At 35.9% G+C, this 22,010-nt stretch overlaps 2 protein-coding genes across 4 annotated transcripts in view; both read left to right on the top strand.

Moving 5' to 3' along the window:
- The first annotated feature begins 317 nt into the window (after positions 1-317).
- The window catches only part of LOC116174710, a 141,181-nt gene continuing 119,488 nt past the window's right edge, over positions 318-22,010 (top strand). Inside the window, exon 1 of the mRNA XM_031492687.1 lies at positions 318-454. Within this exon, the coding sequence (XP_031348547.1) occupies positions 419-454 (36 nt within the window). The 5' untranslated portion in view covers positions 318-418. The remainder of the gene's footprint in view (positions 455-22,010) is intronic.
- On the top strand, positions 15,430-18,222 carry LOC116174691. 3 transcript variants are annotated; one of them, XM_031492659.1, is made up of 4 exons: positions 15,431-15,470; positions 15,525-16,736; positions 16,793-16,886; positions 16,943-18,222. In XM_031492659.1, exons 2-4 carry the CDS (start codon positions 15,540-15,542, stop codon positions 18,133-18,135), a joined length of 2,484 nt encoding a protein of 827 aa, XP_031348519.1. In that variant the 5' UTR covers positions 15,431-15,470; positions 15,525-15,539; the 3' UTR covers positions 18,136-18,222. The 3 variants fall into 3 exon arrangements, with proteins under 3 accessions (XP_031348513.1, XP_031348527.1, XP_031348519.1); XM_031492653.1 differs by having other exon boundaries at positions 15,430-16,736; XM_031492667.1 differs by lacking the exon at positions 16,943-18,222 and having other exon boundaries at positions 15,430-16,623; positions 16,673-16,736; positions 16,793-16,854.

Below are 22,010 nucleotides of genomic sequence, written 5' to 3'. Positions count from 1 at the left end.
GCTCTTTTCTCGCTGATCTATAATACCTACTCCGCTGAGGTAGGTACCAATTCAACATAAACTACACTGCCTTCATCTATTCCTTAGCCGTCAGTTTAGAAAACGTTGTTTTTGAATATCAGATATTATCAGATAATGTACCCGCATTACTCCCACTAACAATGATTGTTGGTAATTTCTTTATGAAGGATTCGCTAATGTATAACTTTTTCCATTATAGTCGCGGTCGGATAACTCTAACAATAAGCGCGTAATCAGTAGGTGCCTAGTTCAGATTCACATTTAATGTTTATTCCTTGTTCAACATGAAAGTGAATCGTTTGTCCGTTATATGTTTTAGGTAGTGCCGTTTTTTGTGCGGTGTGTGTGAGTTTTAGTGTAGCTTAATGGATATCTATTTTGGAAAGCGTTTCTTTACATGATCAATGGTATCCTTAAACGTAAAAGGAAGCAGGTAAGATTTCTGTCGAAACGAAATTGAATCTAAAAGGAATTGAGAAATATAATCAATTCCTGTTATATGCAATAGGGATTAACAACAGTTTGCTCAACGGCGACCTACTAACACGCAAATTCAATTTCTTTCTTTTCATTCATGAATACAACACGCGGTTCTTTTTTTGACACCTGTGCGTCTGTAATTATTTCGGGTACTTACCGCAAAACGATTTCACAATTCATTCAATATAACAGAACTAAAATTGTACCTACCGGGGGCAGTAATGATATTGTTTGATTGTTTCTATTTTATCTAAGTTATTTAGCGTTTAATGTGATTTTAATGCAAGAAACTGTGCAGGATTGCATTATCATTGTGTGTGTTTTTATAAACTATGAATATTTATGTAACCATATTTGCAACATCTAATGTTTTGTATAGCTGCTGCTATTGTATAACACCATAAATTTTTAAGTCTAGGACACATAACAATGACATCATTATTTCAGTATTAGTACGCAGGTAATTATTATTGGCATTTATATATGTACTTATTTAACTTATACGAAATACTTGTACCGCGCGGCAGCTTCGGGTCGTGCGTATACAATACGCTTTCATGTCGGTTCATTACAGTATAAAAAAGGGGCAATAACAATTCTTCCAAATGAAAGTTAGTCATTTGTTGTTTGTACCCGGAATTATAAAGAAATCATCTGATAGCAGAAAGCTGTTCCTTACTTCATGTTTCCTTTTGTAAATTGGTAGGTGGTTCAATGTTGTCTACAAAATGTAAGATTTGCGTATGCAGGCTGTATAAATCTCCAAATATAAGAGTTATACCTTTCATTTAAATTTCAACGATCTAGGGAAAAAGGAGTTCAATAGAAATCTCGTATAATTTTTCTCGTAAATTTCCTTTACATCGCATTTAATTGCCGTTTGCACCATTGCAATCGTTAAGTGGCTTAACGATTATGGCAACAATGGTAGCTTAAGGCTCCTCTGTAGTCAATCCGCCATATTGGAAAAATAGCTAAACTTTCTTATGAAATGCTGCTTTTGTAGTTGCAGTCTAACAAATTCTCGATAGTGGATATTCTTTGCAATGATGAAAAGAACGGCGGTACTTAAAAAAAGTTGAAATATCGGTCTTAAGTTTTTTAGGAAGATCGATGAATAGAAAAATTGTTTTTCGTAAATAACAGCCGTTGTAATGGGAGTAGAAAAACCTACAGCACCAATTTGGAAATCCGACAGTATTTCCTAGGGCGGTACTTAACGATATTATTTCCACCTATTATGATAATGCATATATTCTAAAAAATATGTATCGCGATCTTTAGAAAAAAATCAAAACGCTAACGTACGAATAGGCAACTCATGTTGCACTATAACTCCTGAGGCGACAACTCATTACTTGAACGGGAAAACAAAAGAAACTACCTGGCATTATCCTGCACATTGTTACGCCGTTCCTAATGATATGGATTAGATAAATTACAATATAATTAGCTAATGTTCATGAATGCTGTTGACTTGTGAATCATAATGTCACATATTCCCAAGACGAAAAGAAATGCATATTTATTGTAGGTAGGTACATTGGAAATAATTTTTGATTTCTAAAACCTTTTTCATTCTATCAGGATGCTTCAAGAAATTTGTTTAGGAAGGTATCAAATTGTATCTCAATTTTTAGCTAAACCACAAGGCGGAATATAACTGTACCAGTAATTAGAAGCATTTTTTCCGCAAATTTGTTCTTGTGTAGAAATGTGGCACCGTTTTGATTTTTTGGACTAACGCATGACCACCACACAAGCGGGTAGCACAGTATCACAATTCGCGAACACTACTACTGAGTCGAGATATATTTTTTCAATATGATCAGATATCAGGAATATCCGCTTATCAAAAAAATAAAGGAACGACAAATTTCGATTTTTACAAATAAATTGGCGAGAAAGTTGCGCCCAATAGTTTTCACATTCTGAGCCTACCATTTCAAAGAAATTCGATTGCACATGTTCATTTTAACTGTTACAAAAAATGTTCCAACTCCCCTTTTTAGCTAAATTTCTAAGCGGGATACGATAACTAATAGGCGACACTGACAAATTTATTTAAAAAAAGTGTCATTGTTTTGTTCATGTCAAGTCAAGGTAGTGACTAGTGAGACATCACGAAAATGAATATTTGTATTATAACATGGGTGAAATTTTGGGTTTTCCCGGTAATTACGGAATCAACAAATTTTACAACTGAATTCTCAATTTAGGACAAAAAAGCGAAGTCATCTTGCTGCACATAAGATGTTCGGAAAAAATCTACATGGGTTGTACATAAATATAAATAAGTATAACGCTAAATGTACAATTATTATTTTTTGAAAAGATAAGAATTTATTTAAAAATCGGTATATGTTATACTTTTTATCTTTGTAACAGAATTTTAAATGTTAGCTACCATTTTTATAAAAAAAATACATTTTTTGTTGTTCACCCTTATTGTATAAGAAAATAAAGAGATTTATTTTAGGTGTTCGAAGTACCGGTTTATTAGGTTCTACCATACCTAAGTCCTAAGTGAATTAATTCATGCACATGTCTATCTATAATAACTATAAAAATCTATAAATCAGTAAAATTGATTAGAAAAACTCACAGGAAATAAAGGGGTAATTAAAAATGTTAACAAACAATGCTAATCTAGTCCACTAATGACCTAAGAACCAGGTAATTTACAGAAGGGGTCATTATAGAAAAATGCAGTAAATGCATTGAATACGTAATTTACTCAATAGTAAAAGAAATAGGCATCTCCATTCAAATATTGTACAGCTTTTGGCTATACTTGTTTACATAATATTAGTCCTTGACCATTATACATGGTCTATTGTGTTTAACAATAAATGAAGAGAATATGCAAAACTGGAAAGGATAGAGATACATCGTTGGTCTCGCCATTGAATAATAAAAGATTTATTATTCAATGGTCTCACTCAAGGAGTAGGTACATCGTCTAGAGATGTGTACCTATTGTTGGTGGTCTAACCCATTGCAATAACATTGAAATACAAATTGACTACAGAGGAGCCTTAAGACCATGGCTTAACTTAAGCCATGGTGGGCTTTTTAACAGTAGGTACGTCCACCATGACCACAGGGCCTAATTACTTCCGCGACCACAACGGATACCGAGATTATAATGACCAACCGCCAACGTCCGTCTATTATCACTATACGCTCACAACACATAAGTGAGGGAGATATTGCATATTGCATGAATAACGATTAGGGTAAAAAATAACCCCCTACTTTTTTTACGGAAATACACGTTTTGAAGCAGGAACCGAATCAAACAAAATCTCGATTATACCGGTCTGTCAGTCCGGTCGTCTGTACTCTCATTTCCGGCTAAACGGCTGAACCGATTGGACCCAAATTTGGTACACATATCCATAGGCATAAAAGGAATATTTTAACGTAGATGCGCGACGGAGTTGCACGACGTGCATGTGAGAGTTGTTGCACGCGCGTTCTTTACGCACGTGTCTCTACGTCTGTGTCCGTCTTAATAGTTAATACCATAGACCATTTTGTTAATTGGTCTATGATAATAGTAATACCAATCAGCAGGCAGGGATAGTTTTTCAATTTTTGTTTTATTACAAGCATTTGCATGATGTATGAACAATTAATCGAATTAGTTCGAAGTTATAAAGGAGTCCTTTATATAGATAGTGAAAAATTCTCATGCGGTTTTGCGCTTTTTCAAAATGCCGTGAAATCCATATCTCCTGCATTTCTGGTTTTCTTGCTCTTCCTTACCCAAACATATGTCAGTTAAAAATGTGTCAATTACAATCGACGTTTTTGATAACACTGACTAAAATGATCATCAGTTGAGTGTAAAATGTGAATACTTCCCCAAAATTAATGACTATGAGTGGATCGTGAGCGTACTGTGTTCTGACCGCATAATATGAATCGGCCTCTATTCGCCAATGACGTCACATCACATCACTTTTGATGATAACTGCCACTATGATCACAACAGCCTACTATAATTAGTATTGACGGTCAAAAGACCCATCATTTGCTTCTGAATTTTAATCACAATGGCTGCAATTAGTTCCATCATTTTAATCATAGTAAATATTATAACAGAAATTCTCTAAACAGTATGTTACAAGCATCAGTTGTTTAATTTATATATGTTACTACATTAATTTCATATGCCCTATTTTACGAGTGGAAGCTATACTGTGGTAATGAGGTTCACTGGATCAAATCGGGTTTCGTGCATGGGTATTTGTTTTGTGTAGTGGGTTGGGTTGGCTTCGATAATCCCCCCACCACTTAAAAATAAACATAATAAAATTAATTATTATACAGGGTGATTCCTATAGTACCTGCCACCGTTTGGGAGCGTATAGGGGGTGCCTAGGGGAAGTCTTTTCATATAGGACACTTGGGGTCGGAAATCCAAAATAAGGGCGCCAGAAGCCAGAACCAAATTTATCTTCTGGAATTTCACGCCTGTATGTAGGCAACCCAACCGACCGACGTTTCACGCGGAGCGAGGAAGCGACATGGGAGGGAAGGAGGGAAAACGACAGTCAAAAGCAATAACGTTTACAAGTGTTCAACGTGGCCACCGTTGTTCTCAATGCACTTCCTACATCTAGCCAACCACTCCCCCTCGAACTCGCGTGAAGACTCCTATGTCCTGGCGAACAGCCTCTCCGGCCATGACGACGCGCGCAATTAAGTCCTCTTCGGATTCGACGGGAGTCTCCTAGACGTGCGCTTCCATCACACCCCACAAGTAAAAATCTAATGGGGTGATGTCGGGCGAGCGGGCAGGCCACTCCACCGCACCTCCACGGCCGATCCATCTGTCCGGATAGGTTTGGTCCAAGTGTCAGCCACACATCGCCGCCTGAGATCGCTCCGTGTGCACCGCCGGCCGGTTGGGTTGCCTACCTACAGGCGCGAAATTCCAGAAGGTAAATTTGGCTCTGGCACCCTTATTTTAGATTTCCGACCCCAAGTGTCCTATATCAAAATACTCCCCTACGCACCACCTACACGCTCCCAAACGGTGGCAGGTACTATAGGAATCACCCTGTATATTATATACCTAATTATATTTATTTATTTAATTTGCAAAATATGTTTACAGTAATAACCAAAAAAACTAAAAATCATATGAAGCAACTTATGTCAAAAACAAAAAAACAAAATTAGCAAAAGTAGATGCATAGGCAATAAAACAAATTATAATTTAGAATCTGTTGCCTATACTTCGAAAGTTTTCACAGTGGAACGGGGTGGTCCAAAAGTCAATTTCAAAAATATTAACAAATAACACAGGTATGAATTTTTTACATAGGAAATTTTTGGGCCCCTACTTGTACAGTGGCGGATTGTTCATAAGGCACAGTATGCCTATATACCCACTTAGGTAATATTATTATACTTAGTAATAAAGGCATGCATAATGTTAGCTGTTACCTTGCACATGAGACTGATGAATGTGATGAAAGTTTAGGAGAAGGATACGTTAAATTAACGACACATTTATGCATGCACGTAGATTGTTTTTATAGTAATACCAACAACCAACAACAACAACTTGGTAATACTAACTAATTAATTTGAAGTCTAGCAAACATCTTCCGTTGGTTTACATGCGTGTGGAGAATCAGAGTTGAAAATGTCATCAAGTGTACCTAATCAAGTAATCAAACAAAACGACATCATCAAACCCACGAAACATCGGACTAGTTGGATGTTTTGCGTTTTGCTGACGGTAACGTTCAATGTAATGCAGGTCCACTTTGCCGTTGGATTTAAAGTTGACGTCCTGTCCATAAACAAAACGTTCAGTATAATACCCTCAGTACAAAAAAAAATCTTTCTTAATTATCTCCAAATTAGTAAAATACATCTCACGCTAAGTTGTTAAATATCTTATTCAGTTTTTCAATCGCCAAACACATTTTCCATGCTTACAAGCGAACCATTCCTTGAGAGCGTCATACGGGGGAATTGAGAGAAGCTTAAAAGGAAACATGGCGGAGCTTGAGAATAACTTTGACAACAAACTAAATTTTGTCGTTTATTTTTTATTAAAGCGGTCCAATTTGGGTCACCAAGCGCCTCATCGGAGTTTCAACGTTTAAAGAATGCAAACAATGTTGTTGGCAATTATTCATGCGGTTCAAGATCTAACTATAAATATTGATATTTTTATTAATTTCCGGTAGACAGTGGGAAAAATCAAAATCCTCAAATTCCAAACAGTCTGTAACAAATTTTGACCAACACTTACAATTAACTTTGGGCGAGAATCAAATAAAATTAATTGTACTTTGAACAAGAAACTTCTCTGTTTGTCCTTAATAAAGGGTCCGAATTAACACACAACTTGTGTGAAATTACACACATAAATTTTATTTTACAAACACACAAGATACTTACTTAACGTGCAGGTTATCTATCAAAAATGTCATTTTGCGTATATTAATTAACGCAAAATCACGCAAAATAAGGTTTTTTGGCAGATCACCTACACGTTCAGATTGACACTTCTGATACATCACAGGGCTGAATAGCTTCATAGAAACGAACACTAGCCAATAGACGAAACCTCGATTTGGCACGTACACCTTATTTCTAAAAAATTTTCTTTATCTAATTCAAACAAAATTAACCTAATAATGCAATTTTTGTTAAATATTAAAATATACTGCATTCATTATAAGAAGGTAGTAGATGGCGCTGTGTTTGAAGATAAACACAAACAGGAAAAATATAAAACGGCACCAAATTATTGTAAAGTAGAAATATTCAGCACTGTGAACAGAAATAAACATTTGACAATAACAGCTAATGACACTTCGGCAGTTTAGTTGGCAACATAAACTACCACCTTACAAAATCCACCAGTCGTTTTATGTTTCATTGTAATACTGACTCATGTTTTAACCAATCACAGTGAAGGTGAAACTTTCCCTATGCTTTCTACCGCTACCTTCAGACCCGTTAACTCAAACAATAACTTTATCTCCCTCAAATAAACGAAAAACTCAATAAATCAAATCGACATTTTCAAATAATGAATACCTTGATAAGCAAATAAAATTAGAGGTACAACATTTCTTAATCTAGAATTCCAAGAAATGTCTTATCATTTATACAGAAAATAAACAAATACAACCTTGAGTGTACGCTCGATTTGGAAAATTCTTTTGTGTTAAAATGTAATTAGACCTACGACATTAGTCAGAAAAAAAAGTTTTGATGACATCAATTAAAGAATTAGCCATCCGAATCCATTTCAAATAACAAGAATACGACTATACAACTACTCTCAAATTCCACGTTTCTGTGCTATAACGCGTTCGCACCTCTAGTATAGATGCAGTATGAGGTCTTATAGACTAAATGCATCTCTTACGTCATTCTCCGATAACGCTCTGAAATTCCAACAGATACTTAGAAAATATACACTAATGGTCAGTTGTACCATCAATGAACTCAAAATCTATGGCAACGATTATTAGGACAATATCGTTGCTATGGCATTTATGTTATGCTTATTTTTAAGCGATACATAATTATGACGGTGCAATTGGCCATAAGCTTTGCTCGAGGCTTTGCCATACGTCTTTTGGTCAGAAGGTTTCCTGTGAGCAAATCGCCTAGGTGCGAATTATGCGGATGCGAATTATTCGACTGCGATTTGCCCCACAACCTTTTAGACACAATCATCGAATGCTATCGTTATTGTTCAAACAATTTCTTGAATGAACACATTTAGTCATTTAGATCACTTTATTTTATATCACGTATCGAGAATTGGATATGGCTATATCTACGCTTATAGTCCTCAATAGATTCTTACCAACATGACCGCGGGATGATTTGGTCCTATGGTTGTCATTTTCTCATTTAATTTGTGTTTCAAACTTCCTGCACGTTGCTCCCCAACATTACGGCTACTACGATACTATACCAATATACGCTCTACTACACTGTACATACACTATACAGTGTGGTCCAATTTCGTTGGGATTAAATGCGTAACTTTTTTATTAGCGCAGATAAACGAAAATGATTTAGGTACCTACGCGTTGCGTCTTTTTTCATGCTTTTTCCATCACCGTTGCCAGCCATAAGCTGACGTCTTTTGTTTTTTCCCTACAGAGCAAATCTGAAAAATGGCCGATTCCTTCAATTTGCTGTAACTCCTTTATTTTTGTATCTAGAACAAAATCGCTGTAGCATTATTCAGGCACTTTTTAACGTAGAAATTAATGCCGTCAATCGTTTGTTTCTATCCCTTTTAGTTACTACGCTGTAACTCAAAGTTGATTTTTTTAAAATTATAGTTGGCCATGGTTCTAAAAAATTGATCGTTTTACGAGCTTTCGAAAATGTATGATAGGAAGGTATGTAATTTAAATAATTAGTTCTCTACAATAAATTTTGTTTATTAATACATCTAGCTTAAAGACAGATAACAACAAAATGCCTATGAAACACTTGAAAGATAAGCTTGACCAACATTTAAAGAAAATGTGAACTAGGTAGTTGATATTGAACAAAATCTACAAATATTTCAAAGTGCCCTCATCGTGCGAAATGCACATAAAACTTGTTGATGCATTCAGGTTTGTATAGTGATTGAACTGCTTCAAACGCTCTTTCTCCAGTTTCCCGTACTTCTTCTTCAGTTGTATAGAAGGATATTTATAAATTTTGCAAAAAACTCCACAAACAGAAATCCAGCGGGTTTAAGTCGGGTGAACCTGCTGGCTATTTTATTGGTCCCTGCGTCTCCATCCAATTAGTTGATACGAGATCATTTAAATAATTTTAAACAATAAACGTATTATGGGCACTGGGGTACCGTCTTTCTGAAAAATAACCGTCCGTGTCTCTTTTAAAATACTGGCATTGGGAGCCCTAGTCAGATAAGTAGATGTATAAGTTTACAACACTCCTAACTCTAGTGACTAGTTTCATTCAGTATAATACCATATAACCTCCCATTGAAACTGTGTTTATTATTCCTAATTGTATTGGGGAATAATAGATAATATAATTGAAAAATTCCAACACAAATAATAACTCCTTAACTAATTGAACGGAAATGACGTTTTATGTCCTTTGTATTGTCAAAATTGCAGCAATTAGGTACACAAAATTAGCGAGTGGAACAGCCTAGATAACATTAACGCACCTTTAGTACCTAAGTATTTTACGCATTTTGCATAAATGTTATGTACAAAAATTGTTTAATATTTTCCGAACAAATTATTAGCAAATTTCAGCAACTTCCTTTATTCACCTACAACTTCCATAGCGGTACAGGTTTATCAGGCTACAGAAGCAGATTGCAAATTATCTTAACATTAATCAGGATGATTAAAGAAAATTTCACTTTTGTAAGTTAAGAAGTGCGCGTGCTAAGAATAGCGTTGCGGTGAAGGCAACCAGAGCAGAAATCCTTAATAGGTTTAGAAATACTGGGAATTTTTTACTTGCTTTTATATTATTTGTAATTGGATTTAATGTAACCACAAAAGTTTGTACGAAATTTTCTCGCAAACTTTAAAATCAACTCGTTGGCCAAGCAACAAATTCTTTCAAATTGTGAATGTAAAACCAGGTCGTTATAATAAATCTTTCCGGTAACATAATAACGCAATTACTTATTTTAATTGTTCTCGTCATACATACCCATATTCGGTTCTATACCAAAAATGAAATCGACCAAATTGTCAATGTTTACTTTATGCGTATACGTAATGGATATTAAGTAATTTGCTTCTCTTCCTCTTTTGATAAAAGGAAAGTTCGTTGATGAGAATTTTCTAATAATTATTATTGCTAAATAGAGCATAATGTATTAGTGAAACGTATTGCAGGCAGATCACAAATCTTGGATGTACTGTAAATCATGTCAGCTTTGGAAAATTGGCAACTATGTGTAGTGGTGTATGTATAATACTAAACAGTTTATGTGACGCAAATCCGCTGTTGCTATGAAATCGGTACCTAAATAGATATAAATGTAATTGCTCTTTTACCTACTCCATGAACTAAATCAACGTGTTTTGTCTTCCATTTCAGGGACTAAAGTGTTGCTTTTTCTCTCGGGACTAAAATGCAATGAGGCACGAAACAAACAATTTAATGATTAACGGTTACCTTTATATGCATATTTTGGTTCTTGCACCATATTTTATAGTCGTTTTCCATGCATCTTTTTGGCCGATATTACACTATCAAAGATTTGAAAAAATATATTTTATAAAAAATTGACAAATATTTTATCAAATGTATAATCGTCTGTTGTTACTTCCTATAAAATATATTTTATAAAACTAATATTTTATAAAAGAAGTAATATTACACTGTGAAATATTTTATAAAATATGTTTTTTATTATACCTGAATCACAATCTCCGTTTTAAACACTCAAATGCGTGCGAAAAAGGGCCTTTAAAACACACGTGCTTTAAAGTTGCTAAGTAACGATACTTCAAGTATGACTTTTGAAACTGTCATCTGGATGAAATAAAAAAATCCTCTTAGGTCGCTTTCTGTAAATGCAGAACATTTCTTTGGCTTTTGTACCTATCCTTTGGTTGAAGCTTTCACAAACGCGCGTAATTTAGGGTATGCTTCCAAATCTGTTCCACTTTTTAATCGCAGCATTGCTTTAAAGTTTTGAATGAATGCACCAAAATATAGAAGATTTAAATACCTTTGACATTTCCTTCATATATGCCAGCATTATGGATGCATTTAAGACTGTATTCGTAAGTAACTTCCTATTCATCCATGGAAACAACTTTTCATATTCTTTATAATAGGCTTTACTGGAGTTGGATTTTACACCTACCAACGTTTGTTTAGATTTTACAACAATCGATTTAATGGACGGTGTATTATCTTTTTCAACGGAAATCGTTTAATTCACAAAGACGATGATTTTTATAAGCAAACGTCAAGTGACATTTCCATGGCAATCGTGAAATTACGAACACCCAGCCCACTTAATTAGACATGTATTCGAGTATAACGTCAATATGACTTCATTGTATTTCCTATTTTTAAATTATACTGCAGGTATAATAAAAAATACTATAAGATACACGTGTATAATTGGTCTTTAAAGCACTTGCAACGTTAAAGGCACTCCGCTTTGCGTCGTGCCCTTAAACTCGTTGCGCGTGCTTTAAAGACTTGACTATACACTTGTATCTTAATATACTATTATAAAAGATCTTTGTCAAATATCTTTTATAGTCTAATATCGGCCTTTTTTGAATTTAGAAGACAGTAATTTCCAATCTCAACTCCGTTTCGGGCAAAAAACTGCACCCTCGGAATTAAAAGACACACTTTAGAGATTTGTTCCTAATATATTGTACTATTTATACCATGTATCGTTGAAGAAAATCGAGATTTTTATTCAATGCATGTATATAGGGTGTAGAAACGCACGATTGTGACGAAAAATTCTGCGTCAATTCATGTCGTCATTTATTATTTTTCAATTAAGGAAACCGGCTTTGTAATTTTCTAGTAGGTAAAATAATTAAAGGAGAATCAATATAATAAAACTATCATGGTGCGTATAAAACAAATTTCCACCCTGTATAGCAATTTCCGTATATTTAAGTCTATGGAAGTTATACATTGTCATAATAATTAGAAATCATTATTCAGTGATCAAAAACGAAGCCGAAGCTGCCTCCCAGATACGATATGCGATTTACATGTTTAATGTTTTATGACCGATGAAACCATTTTGAAAGCAAGGAAATTGCGTGCGTATACATACATTAAGCATCACTTATTGCCAATTACTCTGCTCTTCTGCAATCACTTCAAGAAGATTAAGGACTAATTGTGTTTTAGTGTTTGCATAGTTGTTTACTAAAAAAAATGTATTTGTTTTCCTTTTCTTGACCGTCATGGTTCCAAATGATTGATTTGATTGAGGAACATACGATGCAAGAATTCGTACTGATTTAAATCTAATTACGTTACGTAAAATTTTTACTACAAAGTGCACAGTTACACAGCGGAACTGAATTATTTCCACCGATATGTTTACATAGTCTAATGAACATCAATTTCCGTTTTTTCACAGTCCTTGAGGAAAATAAATGGGCTGTTCTTAATTCACAACATCAACAATTTCAGTGGGCGAGAACTCAAATATTGCTATAGGTATAAATACTGTCATTTTCTAAGAAATCCATGTTATTACCTAGGTATTATCGTTGTATATACAATACATATACAATGATAGGTATTATTCTACTAGCGCAGGCGTCGGCAATCTGTGGCTCGCGAGCCGCATGCGGCTCTTTTGATATAAAGTTGCGGCTCTCCGTATTTATCTAAAGAAATTACTTCATTTGTTCGAAATTCGCCTTTTTAATTAATCTTATTTGTTTACCAAATCAAAAGTACACTTGCAGCAAATAATTATCTAATTTGTGACACCTGTTTACCTTTACTTTCTTGTATTCTTTTGTTTTTTTATTATAGCAGCCTACTCCGATGTATAAACACGTAATTAATTAATGAGTAGGTACTTTTGTGAAAAATATTGAATAACATAAAAACTGCGGGGTTTAAGCACAGGGCACCCCTTATAAACATTGAAGAGAACGCAAAAGACAATCGAATAGCGAAATAAAACAGTAGTAGTTCCATTTGAAAAAGAATAGTTATAGCAGTTTGAACAAATGGCATTGAAACAAGTAAAAATATGCAGGATGTTCTATTTAAAAAGATCAGTTATTTATTGACATCGTAAAAATGGGACACCCTGTATACATGCAAAAATAATTTCTGTAGATCCGCAACCACCAATATTTTTTACCAGGTATCAGCTATGTAGGAAAAACCGACGCATTGTTGCAGGACCCTGTATATAGCCAAATACTATAATATTAAATCAAAATTTTTTTGTGGCTCTTTCAAAACTGGGAAATTTTATAAGTTGTAATTTTTGGCTCTTCTGTTTCAATAGATTGCCGACCCCTGTACTAGCGCACTAATACAATGCACTTCTTGCATCAAGTCAGGTCTATAAGATTGGCAAGACAAGTAGGAGCATAAAAATTTCATTCCCAATGTTTGAACTCCAATAGGTAGTTAATCCATAAACCAATCTTTGGCAGTTAGTTTAGTGAAGTGTATCTGTGTATAGACTCCCCATCTTGAGTAAAAGCACAGTGACTCCAGTTCATGTCTATCTTATATTAAACCGTTTGGGAATATTAAGCATGGAATAATTATATTAGATTAAGGACATGTATGTACCTATTTAAATACTTATTGTTCCAACACCGGGGGTTCGAAAAGATTCCTGTCACTATTTTCAACCGAATTGTATAGTTAGCGTAAAAATGTAAGACCTTTTTCGATTGCTTGCTACCTTTTTTTACCTAAATATTTTGATCCTTTATTGTAATGTATAGTTGGTATCGGCGTATTTTCATCAAAATAGTGTCATTGTAATACGATTAATTGCTGCTTGGGGCGCTGGGGCATCCTGTGTAACAATTGTTTAAAGCAATAGCGTCAGTAACTCAGCATGGAGGCGTTGAAGGAGGAAAAGCGAGGTGTTGTGCGTTTTCTGCCGATCGAGATTAATCGCAAAATGCTGTATATGGTAACAACAATTTTGGTTACACTACACTCCATTTCTACGTTTTTGGATTTCCTGAAGAAGCACGATGCTTAAGGTTTTAAACAGAATTAGTGTCGCTATCGCTGGAGTCGCACTTACAGTCCTTTTATTTTACCTACACGATTAATTTTATACTTTATTTTTTACTTACGTTATAACAATTGCAATGCATCGTTATCGGCGAAACACTCTTACACAGGGACCACTGACTGCTAGGGCGCTGATTTTGATGTTAAAGAATAAGTGTCAAATTATTATAATATATTATACGTAACGAATTAAATTGGACACTATAATAACAACATAAGTAGATTATTGTAATTATTTATAGAAATGCTATTATAATGTAATTGAGGGAAAGTCACTCTTTTTTATTCCCAAATTAAAAGAGGAATTTTTTATGATATCTGCAAGAAATTTTCTTAAATGTATATTATATGGGCTACGTATACTTTTCAAACAAGTATAAGTTGTACCGTTGAGTGAAGGATTAGTACACAACTCGTGCCAGTAGATATGTCTCGTCCATACGTCCTACTTGCGCGTTATAAGTGCCCTCTTCCGACACTTCGTTTTGGAAATATTCGCTCTTAATGTTTTGACATCGCCAATTGATATAATTCTTCCAAACGTTCCAATCTCCGCAATTATCCTTTTACATTAGTAAGAAAAAGGAAGAAAGAAGTTTTAATCTACAAGCACAATCGACGACCAGGCGGTTTTTAGTTTTTTGAATGCATTTTATTTTTTATTATAACGGCCCACTAAGGTGAAGGTAATAGATTTCCCTCTCAGCATTAGGTACTGGTACCTAACTAATAATATAGTGTGGTTAAGATGGGGGAAGTCCTAGTCCAGTAGGCATTAAGGTGGTAAGCCAAATATAAAGACCGTTATTGGCGATATTTAATAAATTTAATATATTTCGTTTGACGTTGCAACCTTCATCAGAAATTAAAAATGTTAATGTGATTATTCGATACTACGAATTACAAGAACTTACAGATTTATTATGTTGGTTGTGATCACCAGTTTCGAACCTGGTTAGCGTACGAAAAACCAGCAGTGTAGGTACCGTTAGAGGAAAGTAACACTTGTTCACCTGTTTGTACAAGACATATCTTGTATAAAAATAGCCAACCATCTTGGATAATATGTAATGTAATACCTACGCGATCTAAGTTCTCAGCAAAGATAAAGTGATCAAGTTGTACGAATGCATAAAATAATTGCGCCAACCGTACTCTTGTCAATTTAGTGCTGAAAATGTCAATTTGAAGAAGTCCAAATTTTTGTACATAAGTAATTTGCGTTTGTTGATTTAATTACTGAACACAACTTAACGTAGCTATTTTACAATGACATGGACCCCGTAGAAAACCCACCCGCAGAAGATGACGCTCCCAATGTTAATCCAAATACCAATGTACAGTTTAACGCTCCAGAAATAGATACACCTGAAAATGCTGATGGGGAAGTGAGTTTTGACGAGGTAACTGCATACAGCGAACATCCCGGGAGCGATGACTTTACAAGTTTAAGAAGTTTTAGAAAACCTAGAAAAGATGGCGATCTTGGAGAACAATCTAATCCGGATGAAGAAGAAACGGAAAGTGAAGCAACATTGCAGGGAGCGGAACTTGATCAAATCTTAGGAGAACCAGACGTCGAACAAGCATTGCAACAAGCAGAAGTTGGTCAAGTATTACAAGAAACAGAGAGCGAAAAAATATTGCAGGAAACAGACCTTAAACAAACGTTACAGGAACCAAAAGATGAACCAACATTACAAGAAACAGAAGTTGAAAGAACATTGCAGAACGCAGAATTCGAGCAAAGATTACAAGAACCAGACCTGGACAAATCGTTGCAAGAAGCAGATATGTTAAACCGAATCGCTCAGCAACTACGCGCCAGGGCGTCTGCGTTGAAATCAAGAGGAGAGGCAGTTGCTTCAAGTAAACCGTTTAATGAAAAAGTAACAAGTGTTATACAAACAACTCTGTCTGTTATGCAATTAGAAGTTGCGCCCTTAATAGAAATGACTATGCGTAGTGGTAACGTCAGTACTGATACCCACATTGAAGACGTGGCCAATGGGGTAGATTTAGAAAAACCACCACCTGGTGATGACGCAAATGTTAAACGATCTGCTAACGTATGTTGTGAATGCCACCCTACAAATGCCGGTGCAGCTGTTCCTGCAGTTATGAGTCGTGATACTCGTGATGCTACACCAAGTGAGGCTAATAGTTTTTTCTGTCAAACGGAAGATACATCATGTTTGGCCAAAGATAGTACTCATCCTACTCATAAAGGAAAACCTTCTCGAATACCAATGCCCTCCGGACGCGGATGCGTATCCGAAAGAAAGAGAAAAGAGTTTTTTATTCCAGTAACGTGCTGCAGCGACAAATCGGCTGGGGTCCAAACGGTATTATCATTAGGTAAACGATTACAGTCTGAGTCATTAAATTCATTAAGCGAGACGGAAAGTTGTAGAGTCGAAACTCCGAACGAGACGTCCAGGTTGCGTCCATCAAGATCTTATAACATTAAGGTGCGTTCTATTATGAAGAGTAGGTATGGTAAAAATAATTATGGCGATTTTCACAGTTATCTGGAAAAGATTCCGCTAAAGTAATTAAACTTAAAATTCGTCCATTTCAAGAAAGGGGAGCGGATGAAAGCAGATGCGGACACGACACAGGTACTTAGTGAATATTTTTTGTATAGACATCGCGGCTAATTAATTTTCTTGCGTAGATAAGATTCCTGTGAAGTTGAACCAATCTTCTAAATCTGCAATATTGATTACGATTACTACGTCCCAGCCAAGAGTTGAAGCAAGAAGTAGCCACTCGTGCCCCCACGTAAACTCATGCAAGCGATTACAACCACTCGCTTCGAAATCTACATCTTGCAAAGAAATACCTATTTGTCCAGCCGCACTAAAAATGGATAAGGGAACAGCTGTAAGTAACGTGTCTCGAAGTGTTCTTAACGAAGCATCATCCGACGCCAATCTCACTGGCGCGGCACTTAATACGGTAACAACTTCTGAGGTAGGTAACGTAACTGAGACCGACTCTCCTAGTTTTTCTCCGGCAAAATGCACTTGCACAAACAATCAATTTGATACATACAAAACAGATCCTATTATGATAGCAATGGAAACATGTGAAACAGAATTAAAACCTCTACGCCGTGCATTTAATGAACTTCAACAAAAGGTGCGTGATCTTAAGGTTCCCGAAATGAAGGGTTGTTTTTGCGAAACAGTGCTCCAAACTGAAGGAAAACCCGTGCAACCTCGTTGCGCCCATTTCACTCCTGCGAGAATTCTTCATCACCGATCCCTGCCCTACGGTAAACTACCACTCCCCATAATACCAACTCGGGCACCAATCGAATTGTCTACTCTTCACACAAGCGCTGTCGCAAGTTCTCCTGTAATAAATTCATCACGACGACGTCAACACCACAGTTGTTGCTGCAAGCGAAAGAACCGTCATGTTGAAAGAAAAGATAAAGAAACCCAACATAAAGTGCGAATAGATCAAGAGAGTGCACCTTTTTGTAAACGCAAATACGTTGCGAACCATATGTACGATTCCTCTCCATTTTCTGCATTTAGAGCATATCCGTTGTTTTATAACACTGAAATGGAAGGAAATCAAAACTGCATCGAAGATATACTTAAAAACAAATGTATAAATGAAGACCACGAAGTGAATGAAAGTGAGAGTTGTGACAGTTTTGTGGGCCGCCAACGAAACGGTTGTTGCAGAAAACTTAGCTCGCGAACGCTTAGTAAGGACAAAAAAGAAAACTCTGTTAAATCCGCTTCTTCAACGACTAGATTACGATTCCACAAAAAATATTTTGATTTACAAAACTTGCCAAAAGGGCAGGCTATTAGGGCAGATCCTGATGATTTTCTCATTTCTAAAGATTAGTAAAACTAAGTAGGTAAAACATAGGTTAGGCATTTTTGCAAAATTAGGTATAACTACCAATGTAACAACAATAAACAGATTTCCAAATGCGAGTATATACTCGTATACCTACTTTTATTCATTCTGGTCCGCATAGAAGGCCTAGGTGTTCACACTGATATCTCATGTAGTACCGTTATATGACCATTACGATTGTTTAAATACTTTACAATGCCATTACATAAATAAATAGGTATTGCGAATCTTTAAATACAGCTGAAAGATTAGGGGTGAGGTTAGAGATTTTTCACTTAACGAATAGGTACACTATTATAATTAAAACTAGTTTTTGTAGTGCGTTTTAACTGCGTTTGCAAATATTGGAATGGGTGACTTGATACTTGATAGACAATGATATGTCCTTATAGTAGGAGAGCTTGCAGACATTGGGTAGCTAATTGAGACACGCTGAAAACTTGTCCAATACTTCTTGAGTAATAGGCACCATTGAATAAAGAATCTGAATTATTATTCAATGGTAATGCCTAAAAGCACAGAATTGCAGACCTGTCTGAGGAATAGCGGGGCTAAATCCTTTTTATGCGTTAACAATATTCTACCGGAAGTACAATCGGGATTTCGAACCGGCTATATAGCTGTACTTCATTATTGCAACTAGTTTCTGATCAAATTTGCAGTGCCGTAGACAACAATAAACTGTTTCTCATGTTTGATTACAGCAAAGCTTTCGACACTATAAATTATGACACTCTACTTGCAATTTTACAATACATTGGATTCCGTGAGTCTGCTGTTAACTTAATGTCTAAATTACATCTCCAATAATAGGTCTCAAATTGTAAGTTCTCGACACCTTTCTTCAGGAGTTCCGCAGGGGTCCATCTTGGGACCATTATTGTTCATAATTTATACTTTTCATTTACTTACATACTGCATTAAAATACTGTCAATGTCATATGTTTGCCGATGATACTCAACTTACCTACACTTTTGATGAAAAGGACATTGACGACGTGAACAAAAGGATGAATAGGGATTTAGCTGAACTGCTGAAAGTTAGTGTACAGCACTCTTTGCTGATAAACCCTAATAAATCTACACTAATGTGTTTTTCGTAGGAAAAAAGCTCGAGATCGTGTTGTAGGGCGTTTAAAGATTACCATAAGCGATTCTGTTCTTCAGTGCACAAACGTTGGTCTTTATTTTGACACAGATATGAGATTCAAGCGACATGTTACTAACTGCTTGCAAAAGGCCTATGCTAACCTCAGATTAATTTACGGCAGCCGAGACCTATTGAACACGTCAATCAAAATTCGGCTAACAGATTCCCTTGTGTTGTCGCATTTTAATTATTGTGATGTAGTTTATAATCATTCCATAGACAAGTATAATCAGAAACGGATCCAAAAAGTACAAAATTCCCGTCTGCGTCGTTATACGTTATATTTATGGCGTCAGACGCACGGAACACGTTTCACATAAACTTAAAGTACCTAACCAATTGGCTGAATATGAAGGACAGACGCTAGTGGTGCATTCAATTTGCTTTTACCATAATGGGTTAATTATGAAATCTCCACCGTATCGCTACAATAAGATAACATTTCGAACGGATATACCTCGGGATACTTATACCTACATAATTTAAATCGAGGGCTAATAGAAATACCGTTCCATAATACTTCATTTTTTCGAAGGTCGTTTTCGTACGCAATATCAAAAGTGTATAACACCATTCCAAGTCATATCAAATCATTACCACATACCCACTTTAAACGATCACTGGTAGAATATGTTAAGCAAGGATTAGTTGAGGCTTGATTCTGAACACCAAATAGCGCAACATGTCTAAATATTTTTGTATTCTCAAACACATTTGTTTCCATTTCTTTTCGTTTAATTTATTATATATTCTGGATATAATTAAAAAAGTTATAAATAATTATTTTTATGGATCAACAAATTTCAAATTTTTCTTACTAACTTCCAAGTAGGGTTAAGTAGAAGAACAGAGAATTGCTGTCAGCAATTCATCTGAACTTCGCCTTAGGATTCAACCATGTTTAGCACGATAGCAGTCACTTTAGTTTGTTGTTGTTATTTATTATTTACGTTATTTGGTTGAATAAAGACAATATTATTATTATTATTATTAAATTAACCCTTGTATTTTTAAATTTTTTGCAAAAAATGTTCTTGGGGCATTTCTTTAAAAATATATAAGGGTTCATTCGGCCCCGCTATTCCTCAGTCAGGTCTGCAATTCTGTCTACTAGCTCTCGGACTATTATTTTGTTATAGCGTAGGCGGTACAAATTTTTTCGCTGCATTTTGTGACAAAAGCATGAAACTCGGTACACGTGTTCATTGGGTCCAAATAAAACTTTTGACCCGCAGCACCCACCGAAATTTTCGTGTGGGTTCAAAATTTGAACACTTTTGTTCAAAACGGTGTTCAAGATTTTAAACCTGTAAAAATTGACGAATTTCGGCATTCTAGGGGTCGTTTTTGAATGATTTAGGGTCGCTGGTGCCAATGGCGGCATTAAAAAAGTTGCATATCATATCTGACCCTTAGGCCCCAAATTTGGAGTATTTTCAAAATAATGGTTAAATTTTGAATTTGATAGTTTTAACCCTGCGTGATGTTTCGGATGTCGATTCCAGCTAATTTGGACGTGCACTACTAGCTAGAAATATTATATTGAAGTTAAAACAGTTTCTGGTGTGTAAATAGGCCGTTAATCGTTCAATAATTTATTCAAAATTTGGAAATTCCATACTTGAAGGATTTTGCCGTTCTTGGTGTCGTTTCCATATAATTTGTGGTTGCTGATGCTGATTTTGTATTCAGAAAACAGATGCGACTCATAGTTGCCCCGGATTGCAACAACTATTGAATGACAAAGAAAGACGAAAGAAACGGGCATTTCATTAAGATTCGGAAGTGGACATGTTCTCTGATGGGATATGCCGCCTATGCTTCCATTATTGCCCTCTCGGCATCGTTTGTTGGGAAATCTGTACTTCCAGGCAGCCTTGAGCTCACTCCACGACAAGTAACATCACGCAGCGAGCAAGTTCCGTCCGACTTGTGCCCCTTGAAGCAAGAGTGTCGCCAGCTGATGGCCCAGAGATAAGCAAGTTGACATATGAAGGATAAAAAAATCATTAACTGTAGGTATAGTGCAGAGCATATAAACTTTTACTGTTTTACTGTCTTACCTCTACAACCACAATAATTGTAATAAGGAATTATCGGTCAAGAAAACTAAGACACTTTGGTTGCTTTGCATTTTGCTACTTTTTTTAATCTCTAGACGGGGGCAGCTTCCCTTCCCTGCCCCCTCTGGCGACGCCCTTTCTTTGAAGTGAGGATATCGCAACGATACCGTGAAACGCCATCGATCGCTTTGGGGGCTGCCTCGGCGACTTCAGGGCACCCAGCAGCACGGCGTCGCGATCCTGGTCGCGATCGATCGCGTTTCACGGTATCGTTGCAATATCCTCATTCCCAGGGGCACGAGTCGGACGGAACTAGATCGCTGCAAGATGTTACTTGTCGTGGAGTGAGCTCAAGACTGATTGGAAGTACAGATTTTCCAACAAACGATGACGGGAGGGCAATAATGGAAGCATAGGCGGCATATCCCGTCAGAGGACATGTCCACTTCCGAATCTTAAATGAAATGCCCGTCTCTTTCGTCTTTCTTTGTCATTCAATAGTTGTTGCAATCCGGGACAACAAAGGTATGGCTGCACCGAACATTCTCTCTTAATAGGTAAAATAGTATGAAAAGGGCCTAACTATGAGTCGCATCTGTTTTCTGAATACAAAATCAGCATCAGCAACCACAAATTATATTATGGAA

Source organism: Photinus pyralis, unplaced genomic scaffold, assembly GCF_008802855.1.
Source record: "Photinus pyralis isolate 1611_PpyrPB1 unplaced genomic scaffold, Ppyr1.3 Ppyr1.4_LG1, whole genome shotgun sequence".
Classification (NCBI taxonomy): Eukaryota; Metazoa; Arthropoda; class Insecta; order Coleoptera; family Lampyridae; genus Photinus; species Photinus pyralis.
This window is presented reverse-complemented; position numbering and strand designations above follow the sequence as displayed.